Source organism: Taudactylus pleione, unplaced genomic scaffold (assembly GCF_031769625.1).
Source record: "Taudactylus pleione unplaced genomic scaffold, aTauple2 ptg000886l, whole genome shotgun sequence".
NCBI classification, from domain to species: domain Eukaryota; kingdom Metazoa; phylum Chordata; class Amphibia; order Anura; family Myobatrachidae; genus Taudactylus; species Taudactylus pleione.
The window spans coordinates 879,063-892,330 of record NW_028285287.1 but is presented as its reverse complement, the minus strand read 5'-3'; the positions used below and the strand labels follow the sequence as shown (position 1 = coordinate 892,330).

The window sequence follows — 13,268 nt, the reverse complement described above, 5'->3', positions numbered from 1 at the left end:
TTTACCTCAAATACTAAGTATCCCCCGAATGTATGAAGGAGGGACCGCAGCAGGTATCGGAGATACCTGCTGCGAATCCTCCATTGCCACCGGCAGCCGCCTCCCCCATAGGTTTCTATGGGGGATGCGATGCTGCCAAATGTATCAATATCGGGAATGCTATCTGAAGATAGCGTTAGCCGCTGTGTCCTATGGGCACTCACCGCATTTCAGCTGGCGGAGTGATCTTCCCGATCCCTCCGCCGGCAATGGGCGCCGCTCATGTGCAGTAATCGGGACTGCGCAATTATATTCGTTATTTTAACGGGTGTAAAAAGGGGTGGTAGCCTTCGAGCTTTAACGTCCGGGGCTATTCAATTAAAGCCCCTTTTTCGACTGAGAACATATTTAACACCTGTTAAATTAACGCGTTAACAATTAACATATAGGACCCATGATAAGTTCACGGACCTATGCATCAACGGGGTCTCTTCACCCGTTAACAGCCTAATTATCGCTTCATCCCCATTAAGGACAGCTTGCGGGCTGCCTTATAACCCTCGTGGCCCAATTGAATTCTCCCCTAAATGATAAAAGTAGGAAAATAACTGTGGAAGATAAAGAGCTGGCCTTCTAGAAAATTATGTTTGTCTGCTAAAATGACTAAAAACCACCAAGAGATAGGTTGTATAGCAACAGTCTATCAGAAGAGGACATTGTAGACTTCAGTCAGGGGTGTATTTGTGAAAGGACACCATTCAGACATATAATTAGAGGACATTATGGGGTTGGTTGATCAGAGAATCTGTATTTTTATGGTCAGGAAGTCTTTTTCTGCCCCATGGAGACTAATTTGGCAACTATCAATGGAAACGTATGGTATGCACAGTATTGTGTAGATTACACTTCTGTCTTTCATTTTACGGAAACCAGAAAATCTTTTTCTATAGAAAGAAGCTTTAATGAAGTGATAGGAGGTTGGATTTTTAGGTGGGTTTGCGCAGTGAGTATGCGATTCTGTGGAAGCTGAGCGTCCATTGCTCAGCGAAATGTGTTGAGACTCTGACCCCTTATCCGGACTCCTGGGACCTGGTGGACACTTGTTGGACTCATTGTTTCTCCCTGGATGATACCTTGTGGATTGTGCTTCAGCCCTAATTTTAGACCTGCTGAATGCCAAAGGACTTCCTACTTGGTAAAGTTTTTGTGCTCCTAAATATACCTTGATTAGAAAACGAGCCCTAAAATTCCAATTCAATTATTATAGGAGCGGACTTCAGTGGGGTTATATTATTAACTGTATTATGCACCTTATATCAGTGTTTTTTATGTATAAACTTCACGCGTTGCTCTACACAGATGTGCAGATTTTAGTTAATTGAATAAATATTTGGTGGTTAATTTTAAACAGTCCATCATTTTTAATTTTAGTTTAGCGCTGGTTTCGATGTTCTTTATAGATTCTGAAAATATGCCCAACGCTTTGCACACGGAGGTGTACTCATTTGTGGTGATGCCACCCAAGAGTATGCACAGGGCGAAACATCGGAAAAAAAACAAAGCATTTATACTGAGGGGCTGATTCAGAGATAAACGCTATTGCAGCTGTGGTTGTAGCGACATTAATGTGCAAATGTGCACTAGCACATGCTGGACTGAGACACCCACTTTCAATGCCCGTGTACTGAACACTCCACCATCGGCGAACCAATGCGTCCACCATCAACCCTTGAACCAGCCTTTAGCTCCAAACATAACTTCTGTGGCTGTAGCCCTACGTTTGGGAACGCAACCATGTTCACAGACATTCCCATAACACGCCCATGAGATGCCCTTTTTTTACAATCACTTTAGGCCACCTCCCAGCAACGGCCATTGTCTTGCTCCTCCAGTTCTAATGCCATTGATCTCATACGGCAACAGCACGTCTTTGCGTACATTCAGGGGAAGGCATGTGCCATTGGGGTTTTCAGGAGTTTTCCCGCATGACCAGTGGCAAATAATGATTCAACTGCACAAACATCAACATTGCGTCCACCTAGGAATCAGGCCCTGAGCTTCATAAATGACCTCCAGGGTCTCACTTGCTGTAGATATACAGTATGAATCCTATCATTGCAGAACATAAATTGTGAGACATACCCATGTCATAATGTGCAGGAACATCACACTTATGTGACAAGACCACACCTCAACAATAAAGTTCCACCTGGCTTGTACAACAAAGTGCAAGTCGTGTGGCTTTGTTGTGCTTGTGACTTGCGTATTATAGTTGAACCATGAGTAAAAGACATAACATGAGGGGGTAAATTTACTAAGGGTCGATTTTCAATTCCATTCTATTTTGTAGTGATTTTAAGATGAATTGGTGTTGATTTTGACAATCGGGCAAAATTAACTCAAATCTCCAGAAATTCGACTTCACACACATATAGAACTTCAAATAGACCATCGGTACTTCTCCAAAGCCTTCAGCAGAAAAACGTATTTACTAACAGTCCATTTGAAAATAGAACAAAACTCGACCCAAAAATCACCATTTTCAATAGAACCATCAGAAACAGTTCTATTTTAAATCATGTAGAATTGTCAAAAAAAAAAAAAACATGGAAGAGAAGGATTTGGGGTATTCTGACTCTATAAATCAGGCATTTAAAAGGTATGACTTTAAAAATCGTGAATATGCAAATTAGCACTGGGATGAAGGTGTATGTGGGAAATACAGAGCATGTGACATGTTTTGGTCAATAGGAATTAATTTTGTATAATTTTGTGTCTATTTTGGGCTCTATTGAGGGCAAATAGAACACATTTAGAACTTCAAATAGAAACCAATGCACCATCGAGATCAGAATGGAACCCAAAATCGACTGTTAGTAAATGATCTATTTTGAATAGAAACACTGGTCGATTTTGTGGAGATGTTGGTTCTATTTTGGTGGACTTTTTATTTTTCTTTAAGCACATGTTATACAGCGAATCACAGTAAAAGTATTTGATTTTAAATGGAACCAAAATCGACTTTTAGTAAATTTACTCCGAGGATTCAGAGTCATGCTTTGAACATTTAAAAGGTTATAAGTGAGGCATTGGATCTCCCAGAAAATGATAAAAAAACAGAAAGATTTGGATTTTCAATATGGAGAGGATTTATTATACAAAAGTATAAAGGCAATCAGCTGCCCCTCCCACACAATACATTAATTCTTCATTCAACAGAAATTCTTAGACAATAAATAAGGACAATAATTCAACATAATTCAGAGACGCTACATAACACCATTGTAACTGTCGCCAGATCCATCACACTGTGTTCTGAGATCTACAGTTGTCAACAGGTTCCAGAATATTTCAGATAAACAAGCAGATCATTTCCTTGTAGCACCATCACTGCAAAGTGTATAGCTCTGGATATGGCTCGTGAGTTGGCGTCATCTGCTATTTACACAGTGCACCGTAGACCTTATTGCCTATTGGCACATCAGCAGTAGATTTATTTACATGGAAGATACGGTATTAAGCAGATGTGGATTATTTTACCGTAATGTATTTTTTCTAGAGAATCTACCATGAAGCCCTGAAAATGGGAACAGCAATACCTTTCAGGGGGTTATCAAGTCATTTTGATTGTGCCTTAACCACTTAACTAGCATGGTCGCATGTGATGCAACCGCACCCAGATGTGCTTCAGCTGACAAGGTCACATCACATGCGACCACGATCTCCTCTGACTTCCCGGATACCCCGGTAGTGATGCGGAGGTCTATGACCACTGACATCACTGCCGTAATCCCGCCCCAGAATGCTGTGCGATTGACATTCTGAAGCGCAAGCTCTGGGTATCAAAGTGTGAAGAGTTCACCGGAGTATTATTTGGCTGATCTCTGCAAGTATAGTACAGAGATCAGCTGACACACGCTCGGCATGTGGGGGAGGATCTAGTATTAGTGGGAGAGCAATATGATGCTGGGGGTGGGGTTAAAATAAAAAATAAAAAATTACTCTGGTCACAGGGTAGGGGGAGGAGGTGCTAAAAAAGCCAGCGACTTTTTACAGGGGGGGGGGGGGGTGTTTATAAAACATGTATTGTTTACTTCTACTAAGGGTGTGTGTGTCGGGTACTGTTATTAGGATTTATTATGGTTTATGACCACTGGGGGGGTCTATTGCCAATGGGAGGTGGGAGGTCATGTTATAATGGAGGCCTATGAACATATTTCTTTTCAATAAAATATTTAAATATATTTTTAACTATTTTTCAACTAAATAAATAAAAAAGTAAATTTCTGAATGGTCTTGCTGGGAATAAAATCATCAGTTAAGTGGTTAAAGAACTGAATGGTGGTGTCAGAGAATGTACAGCATGGAATTAATTTTCTGCAACAACAGACTATTTAAACAGCACTTGTATATTCACAATTAAGGGAACGATTGGCTGAATAGAGAATAGTGAATAGAGAATGCAAATGGTCACTAGGATCCTAATGACATCATGGAACACCATAGCCAATAGGCACTGGTTATGTGTGATTTGATAGGCTGTGTTCCTATGAATACTGGTTCAGCCCACAAATAGCTGCCTCCTGTGTGTATAGGAGATAGGTACAGGATATCCTACCTGCTGACAGTTCTAGATGTGTCAGACTAGACTCTGATATACAGTATATTCTTGCCTGTAACCTGCTCATTATTCCCTTTAGCAGTAACTTTATTGTACTCATGATAGGGGGAAGTGTAATATTTACATTTCTTATATATAAGAAATGTAAAATACACTGTATTTAAATATGTCTAGACATTTAACATAATTACCCCCAAATAAGTAAATTAAGTCTTTGTTCCCATAATAACATAACTCCGGATATGCCTAAATCAGGACAGCTGGGAGATGTGCACGCACCGTAGTCTCCAAGTGTGAATTTAAAATTTGTCACTGTTTTATGCTTATTTTATGCAATAAATTGAAGCTGTATAAAAGCCTGTTCAGACAGAGGACAATACTGCAACCGTAGGCTACAGGATAAGATTACTATTGAGATTTAGCCAGAAAGTAATATTTTTGAATAGACACCTATTCACAAGGTAGACAGATATTTTATGGGCTGAAATTGATGAGTACAGCCAATCAATTCAGTAGAGACTAGAGAGATCCCTCCGTGCTTCATGTCTGCTGATATCACTAGTTCCTAGTGAAATGATTGGTCGAGGCCGAGCTATCATGTAAGGGTTTAAAACATTGCACTGACAATAGACCTGCTACAGTTCTCTTATGGATATGGATTATGTAGAAGATAACTTCAAAACATTATCTCTGCCACTGCTGTTAGGTCACTTAGTGTTGTGCTATAGAGCCATGTGTAATTTCAGGCTTGTAACTCAGTACTATGCTCTGTTCTCAACGGTTACTGTAGGTTCTGTCACTGAAATGTACAGAGCTGCAGTGCTCACATATAGAGACGTCACAACAAACAAAACATTTTTTGTCATATAATTGATCAATAACTGAATTCCCCAGCTACGAAATCATCAGAATCATATCCCAAAGCCGTCCATAACATTTCATTATCAAACGGTCAATTACAAAATAAGGAGTAAAAAGACTAAAAAATTCAGAGTAGAAAATGCTGCTGCACAGAATACAAATAAACCTGGCGGCCAGACTATGTGAGAAAGGACCTCAACATATGGTGCTGTTTTGTCACAGGACATGTGCATTTTATAGTGTACTTATTGGCTGTGTCTTCTTTTTAAACCACTTGGACCCTTTGCAGCCAAATAACTCAGTCAGGTTAAGAGCACTATGTACTGCTTTGCACACAAGGCCAGCACCGCAAATACCCCTGAGGTAGACCCACTCCTGTGTTCTATTGCTTGGGACACACCTCTCCGACCTCACTCCGATTGGACACTTTGGCTTCAGGTTACACCTGTCTTTAGTTATGCTCTCTGAATGAAACCTTCTCAGGTTAGAGTGTTGACCTCAGAAACACATTTCAGTGACTGATGGGACTAAATTACTCCAATTGTCCACTGTTACAAGGTTGCTCAGCAATGTGTTGCACTGCCTATTTCATTTGCACTCAAGAAACAGGCAAACCCAATGTCGTGTGTCCGATTCCAAAAGGCACACCATTGTTACATGCCAGGTAACAATTGTAGTATTACTTTGCAGCAGTTGTTATATTGGTGCCCAAAGAGAAGAATAGAGATGAACTTTTGGTCATGTACACTTTTGTTGTTTATTTTGGGACATCATCTCCAAAAAACAAAAAGCATGAATGGTGCAGAAAACCATCTTCTTTTTCACAGTTGAGTTGGTCATATTAACTGAAAATAAAATGTACAGTGTTGGATGACAAGTTTTTGTACCTTAATTGTAACTATCCTCCTTCTCGGAGCTCAAGCATCTTCAATAGTGATGCCGATCAAGAACTAAAAAAGCAAAACACTACTGACTTTAGTAAGAGGCCAAATCTCCTCTCCAATAGGTCCAAAACGCTTGACTATGCAATGATTTTCTGAGGAATGTCCACAGATGCTTTAAGGAATATAGCAGCATCTCGTACATAGTTGCGCTTTCGTATGTCCTCATGAGAGATAAACTTGGGATATCCAAAGCCAAGGGTGCTTTCGTCCAGGGAATTTCGAGACCCACTTGGTTTTTGGAAGTTCTTCCAGTTGGGGTCAGGGTTGAAAGTCTCAGTAATATGTTGGGGTTTGGACAATGATGGATCGCTTTGGTCAAGCAAGGAAAAAGTGACACGATATGAAAAAGGCCATTCTAGTAGATTGTCGTACTCCCCAGGGAGGACCCTTATGTAGACTGAAAGATAGCTGCCTTCCCCACTGCCATTTCCATTTAAGAAGACCGAGACCTGGAGCTTGTAACCATATCTGTGTGTGTAGAATGGTGGGCTAAATGACTCATAGTTGCCCCGAACCTTTGCTTCCTGCACTTTTCGAGTATAGTCGCTGATCTTCCAGATTAGTACCCCTTCACTGCTCACAGACAGCTCCTCCACTTGCTTTCTCAGCTCTAGGATCTCTTGCCTCTGTCGGCTGACCAGCGAGGACATCATGCTGAGGTGGGCTCTCATATTTTCTTCCAGATGCCTGCTCATACCAATCTTAGGGCACTAGTAAGTGGAAAACAAAACACAATTAGCATCTGCTGGACTGTGGAATACAATATCTCTCATAAATACATAGACAATTGTCCTCTTGACCCTTGTAGACAAGCACCATATTTAGTAAGGATTTTAGGTGGAATGAGGAAACAAGTTCAAGTTTCTTAAGAAATGAATTGTAGAAGTTCCAGTTTGGGGCTGTTACCAAGTTGCAGCAAATTATATCCATATCATACAATCAGAATGTCCATATCTTGCAATCAGAATGTCACCAAATTTGGCACAATATATCCATATCTTACAACCTGAAAAATATATCCATATCTTACAGTCAGAATGTCACCAAGTTTGGCACGGTGACTTAAGAACATGGGTAACAGGATTTTGTGAAAAAAAAATTTAATGCAAAAAGACGCAGATAGGTGGTAATATTGCGCCGTACAATGTGAAAATAGTGTGAAAATGGACAGACAACATGATTGTTCGCTCAAGCTACAGATGGCTCTGAATAGTTTTATCTATGGCCACCCTGTGCTTGGACTATGAACCATACAGAAGTCACCTATACTAGCAATGAGGCTGGCATGTTCCTCACTGTCCTCTAGAATATGAATTTACATGCAAGTTGTATGTAAGAGGTGAATTCTCCTAGTTATAATGGAAACTCAAAAACAAACACGAGTTCACACCATTGTCCCCTTTTTTGCAGTGCATTGGAATCACAGGGAATAACTTTATCTACCAAAGTGGCTTTTATATTGTTTTATTTTATATACATTTTAATGCGATTCTTCCTTTAGCCACATAATAAAACCATTAATTTATCCTGTGTTGTCAGGGACATTAAATGTGCTCACTTTGTTAGATGCATGGTCTATGTTTTTGAGCCATACTAAAAATATATATTTAAAAATAACACAAATAAAACTTTTGTTGTTCTAGCACAGAGGTAGGCAACCTGTGGCACTACACATCCCAGCATGCCCTAACAGTAAGTGGAAGGGCATGCTGGGATGTGTAGTGTCACAGATTGCCTAACTCTGGTGTAGCATGTGTTACAACGGGATGTAGTGCATATGCCGGTGGATGGGATGCTGGACGTCAAAATACAGAAGCTGGAATCCTGCTGCCCAGCAAATTGCTGATGCCGATATCCCGAATGGGCTCAGGATACTGGCGTCGGAATCCCGAACGAAGGATCCGTGTTAGCTTTAGGAACCCCCGGGGGGAAATTAGAGTTAGGCAACCCCCCGGGAAGGGTTAGGCTGCGGGGATGGGGGGGTTAGGGTAAGGCACCACCAAGGGAGGGTTAAGGGGGGGGGAGAGTTCCGGAGTCTGGACTTGAACCGGCAGTTCATACCCAGCCCGTTACAACAACTTTGCATTTGGAGGAACGTTATAGTTCTGCCTCCTTCCTGGAGCCGAGTCAGTGTGATGATTTGGTGAAGAATGTGAGTGGAAGGACCTATGAGAAGCTGCACTCACAGATGTTGTGGCCTCTCATTGGTTCTACCCCTCACAACCCTGTTCTGCAGCGATTTTAAAGTGCCATTTTTTTTCTCATACAGATCAGATATGGATCATCATGGAAAACTTACCCTATGTTTACAGCCAGACTCCTTGAAAGGACAAAGTACTAATGCAGAACTGCAGCTCTCCTTTAAATGCCCACTCAAGTCTTCCCTGGCAATAGTGGCAATACCGCACTGGTTGGGACAGGAGACTGGGTATCGAGGACATTGGTACTGGTGACTCTGCAAAACGAAAAAAAAAAAGGTCATCAGCTATTCCAGGATATGTGGCAAACATAGAGCTCAATCCAATTAGCCACGAAGGGTGCCAGTTGCTGTTGCCATTTCATTAAAACGCCGGTGATGGCACCTCGCGACCAGCTCCGTGCCTGAATTTGCACAATTTTACTCAGAGCTCTATGGGGCTGCGAGCACTTTTGTGGGAGGTAAGGCTGCCGTCAAGTGCGGCTGTTGCCGCAATAACTTGCCCCCGTTAGGTCATTGCAGACAATTGGATTGAGTCCTACGTTACAAACTATGTTAAAATATAATTTAGTAAGCCTTTTAGAATTTAAGCCCACCTTTGTAGTCAGGAACCACATGTTTAATGATTGGGGGTGCTCAAGGTACCTCGCACACCCATAAGACTGAAAAATGTCATAGTTAAGACCAAGGTCAGTGGCAGTGACAAATAGTGTTGGTGTTGGTGGCAATGCATGAGGCCAAATTGGAATGCATGCAGTATGACCTAAGAGGCATACACACTAGTCAATAAAAGTGAACAATAACGATATTGTTCAAAGATATATCGTTCATATCGTCCAGTGTGTAGGCACCAAACGACCAACGATGAGCGCTCTCGTGGGTCGTTAACAATGTTTGCTGTCGTGCATGCATGCAGACCAATCTGACGATATCGTCAGAAAGTGCCTAGTCAGGGATGTGGCAGGATGACGTCACTGAACTAGATCGTTAACGATATGTGTACACCAGTATCTTTCACCAGTATCGCTCATACAGCACATCGTCTAGTGTGTATGAGCCTTTACACACATTCAGATCATAGCCATCGGCTGAGTGGCTTCTCTGCTATACTATTGTGGGATTGTGGCAAGCCTAACCATGGCCACATCTATAGTTATGGCTTCCTTGTACACAAGACCAAGAGAAAGTGATGGAAACAAAACCTAAACATTTGTGATTTTATAATTTTTTTTGTTTTGTATTTTAAATTAGATACCAGCAATGATGGCTGTTGATAGTTATTATTGTGACCACATTAAAGTTTTCACACTGCAGTGACACCTAGCTTCATAAGGAATTGCTGTACCTTACCCCTGCTGTTCTGGAGGGCACAGGGAGCTATGTACAACTACCAAAGGTTAACATCTTTAATGTCTTACTTTATGTATAGAAAAATATTGGGTAAACCTTGAGAGACTAGAAGGCTTGAGTTTCACTTTACTATGCAGACCTCTGTCACCTTTTCTCCATTTCCCTGTTGTATTAACTTTAACTAATAAAAGTGTCACATATCCTCTAATTTATCACACATTTACTGGAATGGATAGGAGTCACCCCTGTCTTACTGTTCTGATCAGTGGGAATTTATGATGATATGGATTACCAGAAATCAATTTTAAGATAGAGTAGGCATGAACATGATTACAGATGGCATATGGGAGTAGAGGACAATATAAGTTAGCAATCACCCAACAACAAACATCTCAGTGCTCTTTAAAAGGGAGGCAAGATGTGGTCACCACTAATGAGGACATAAGCAGTCTAATAAAAGGTGATTCGTCATTATTAAGGCGATTCTGCGCCTAAAAAAGAAAGGAATCAAAAACAAAAGCCATGTGCTGTGGGTGGTCAGTAGTACATAGTAATACAATAGTCTCACCACCCCCCTTCATCCATGATTTTGCAGAAGTCTGGTGAGTCTTCACTCTCCCGTATTCTCATGCTCAAGCTGCTTTATGTGAAGTCATCACAGATCGCTGCAGAATAAACTGAGATTGGACGTCTCGCCCACCTGTATGTGGCTTGGTTACCACAGTTCATGCTGCGTACAGGAGGTGCAGGACATCATATCATAGTTAAACTTGCAGCAAGCTACACTGACTTCCACACAGCATCTGGACTGTGAGAAAACCAACAGAAATACAGAAAGCCACCAGACTGCCACAGAAACATGGTGTGTGCCACTCCTCTACCCCTCATACCCTTATGTTATAAGCTGCTGATCATTACCTGGATGGTGTCAAATACAAACTCCTTGCTGCAGTAAGGGCACGGCTGAGTACGCTTAGGGCATTCAGATAGCGAATGCTGAGATAACACGCGTCTCATCATGCGGGCGCCGCACTTGTTCTCACAGTACACGCTTTCATGGGGACAGCAGCCCTGGTGATCCTACGGAGAGCAAGGGAACAAAGAACGGGTTCATGCAATTAAGAATTGTTTCTCAGTATTCTCTGCGTAAGCAAATACATGAGATAGAGGAGAAACATTTACACATTTCACACAACTAATGCATCAAAGATTACTGCTCCCAATTGTAAGTGTGCAAGTCACTAGCTGCAAATGGGAAATATTGGGATGAATACAGAGCTCACATACTGGAGCTGGCATAGCAAGGATTTTCAGAGGTTTTTTTAAAATTACCTTACAAGTAAACGGATTTAAATGGTCCTAAATATAGCAAGAGTAAAAATAACATTAGAGGGAACATATGTAAAATGTGTTTACTATTAAGGAGTCTATTTACTAAGCAGTGTTAGGAGACAGAGTTAAAAGTGATAAGAAAGTGATAAGGTGCCAGCCAATCAGCTCCCAACTGTCATCTCACAGGCTGTTTTTGAAAAATGACAGTTGGGAGCTGATTGGCTGGCACTTTATCACTTTTCACTCTGTCGCCTAACACTGCTTAGTAAATAGACCCCTAAGTGTGGAATGGTATGACATAATTAGATTCAACATCACCACTAGGCATAAACATACACTCACAACCCTCATGCAGCAATGTTCTATTTGTTACCAATAAATAAAAATACTAAAACTACTTTTTAACAAAAACAGACCCAATATCACAGATCTACAGAATCAGACCTAAATCTGCAGAGCAATACAGTCCTATGTAGTTCAGTCCGTCGTGCCCAGCAAGGACGCATGAAGTCTCACCTCATAGGCCTCTCCTGTGAAGTCGTTGCCGCAGAACTCACAGCGGACTTTGCGTTTGGGGCAGTCATGCTGCATGTGCTCCGGCAAATCTCTGCGGATAAGTTTGGTGCTACATCGGTTCGGGCAGGGGATCACATTGAAGGCACAAATGTTGAGATGAGTCTGAGGGGACAAAATAATTACTAAATTAGTCTATTTTTGAAGTTGCAAATTGGAATTGAGGTTAATAAAAAAAAAAATAGCATTAGTCAAAATGCTTCCGATAAGCTTGAATGTTTCAGTGACCGACTTAAAAGAGCTGATCTTTTTTCTTATATACAGTATTCAATAACTTAAACCCTGCTGCATCTTGCTGGTGAAGACACTACAACATTGTGCTCTTATAGGTACCAAAGATATTGTCAGGCTCCTACTCATTTAAAAACCTAAAACAGACTTGGGGCCTGATTCAGAGCCGCTCGTAAGCGGCCGCTTGTTCGCTCCGAGCGATGTTCGCACAACTGCGCATGCGTATGGGTCGTAATACGCATGCGCGAACCAGTCATTGTGGTCGAAAATTGTGTGCTCGCAAAATAGCGAATGCCTGCTAATTTCAGTGACAGAATGAGGCGTTTGTGGGTGGTAACAGGGGAAGGTGCTTGAAAACGGGGAGTGGAAATCCGAACGCAGGCGTGCCAAACGGTCAAAACAGGCGTTTTAAGGGTGTGCATAATTAACAAAGCAGCGTCATCGACCACGTCACTTGGTTGTCTTTTAGCCTGAACTGCTCGCATGATTGCGGTAGGAAAATCCAACCACAAGCACTGCGAGCAGTTCATACGCCTTTCGATGTACTCGATTAATCTAATAAATAGCGGAGATGACGTAGGATGCGAGCGGCCGGGGGGTGTATTTTAAAAAATAGCGAGCGCATGTTTCATTCGCTCGTTCAGACATAGAGGCGTCAACAGACCGCAAAGAGCGAGCGCTCTATTTAAATATCCGGCCCCTTTTTCTGAACGAGCGAGCGCAAATAGCGTCCGGCTCTGAATCAGGCCCTTAATTCCCAACATTTGATTGTCCAGAGTCGGGAGGGACATGACCCTGGCACACTGGGGGACGTGACTGCTCCATACTATGCATGGCCATGCCTCCCGACTTTAACACTTAAAATGTGATTTACTAATATGGTAAAAAGTCCACATGTTTTGTGACCCAGTGGTCAATGTAATCAGTTTTGTACAAGTTAGACTAAGGAAACAAAGGTCTCATTGTGTTACTGCACATGCTTATTGTAGGGCAGGTCTGACCTGGTGTATGCTTAGGGCCTTGATAATGAAAATGTTATTACGTTGCAGACACGCCTTACCTTTGATAAAAGTCACACCATAAATGTCTGCGATAGCAAAGCTTTGCCCTGTTATGTAGCTGCTTTATATGTGACTACACATTAAAAAGGACTAATTGCAAAGCTCAAGTTCACATGGAT

The 13,268-nt window shown here is 41.6% G+C and overlaps 1 protein-coding gene across 1 annotated transcript in view; it reads right to left on the bottom strand.

Moving 5' to 3' along the window:
* Positions 1-3,104: 3,104 nt before the first annotated feature.
* Positions 3,105-13,268, bottom strand: part of TRAF4 (TNF receptor associated factor 4) — a 43,944-nt gene continuing 33,780 nt past the window's right edge. The window contains exons 4-7 of the mRNA XM_088459010.1: positions 11,801-11,962; positions 10,871-11,032; positions 8,705-8,860; positions 3,105-7,115 (exon numbers count right to left, since the gene is read on the bottom strand). Coding sequence (XP_088315136.1) covers positions 6,483-7,115; positions 8,705-8,860; positions 10,871-11,032; positions 11,801-11,962 — 1,113 coding nt within the window. The 3' untranslated portion in view covers positions 3,105-6,482. The remainder of the gene's footprint in view (positions 7,116-8,704; positions 8,861-10,870; positions 11,033-11,800; positions 11,963-13,268) is intronic.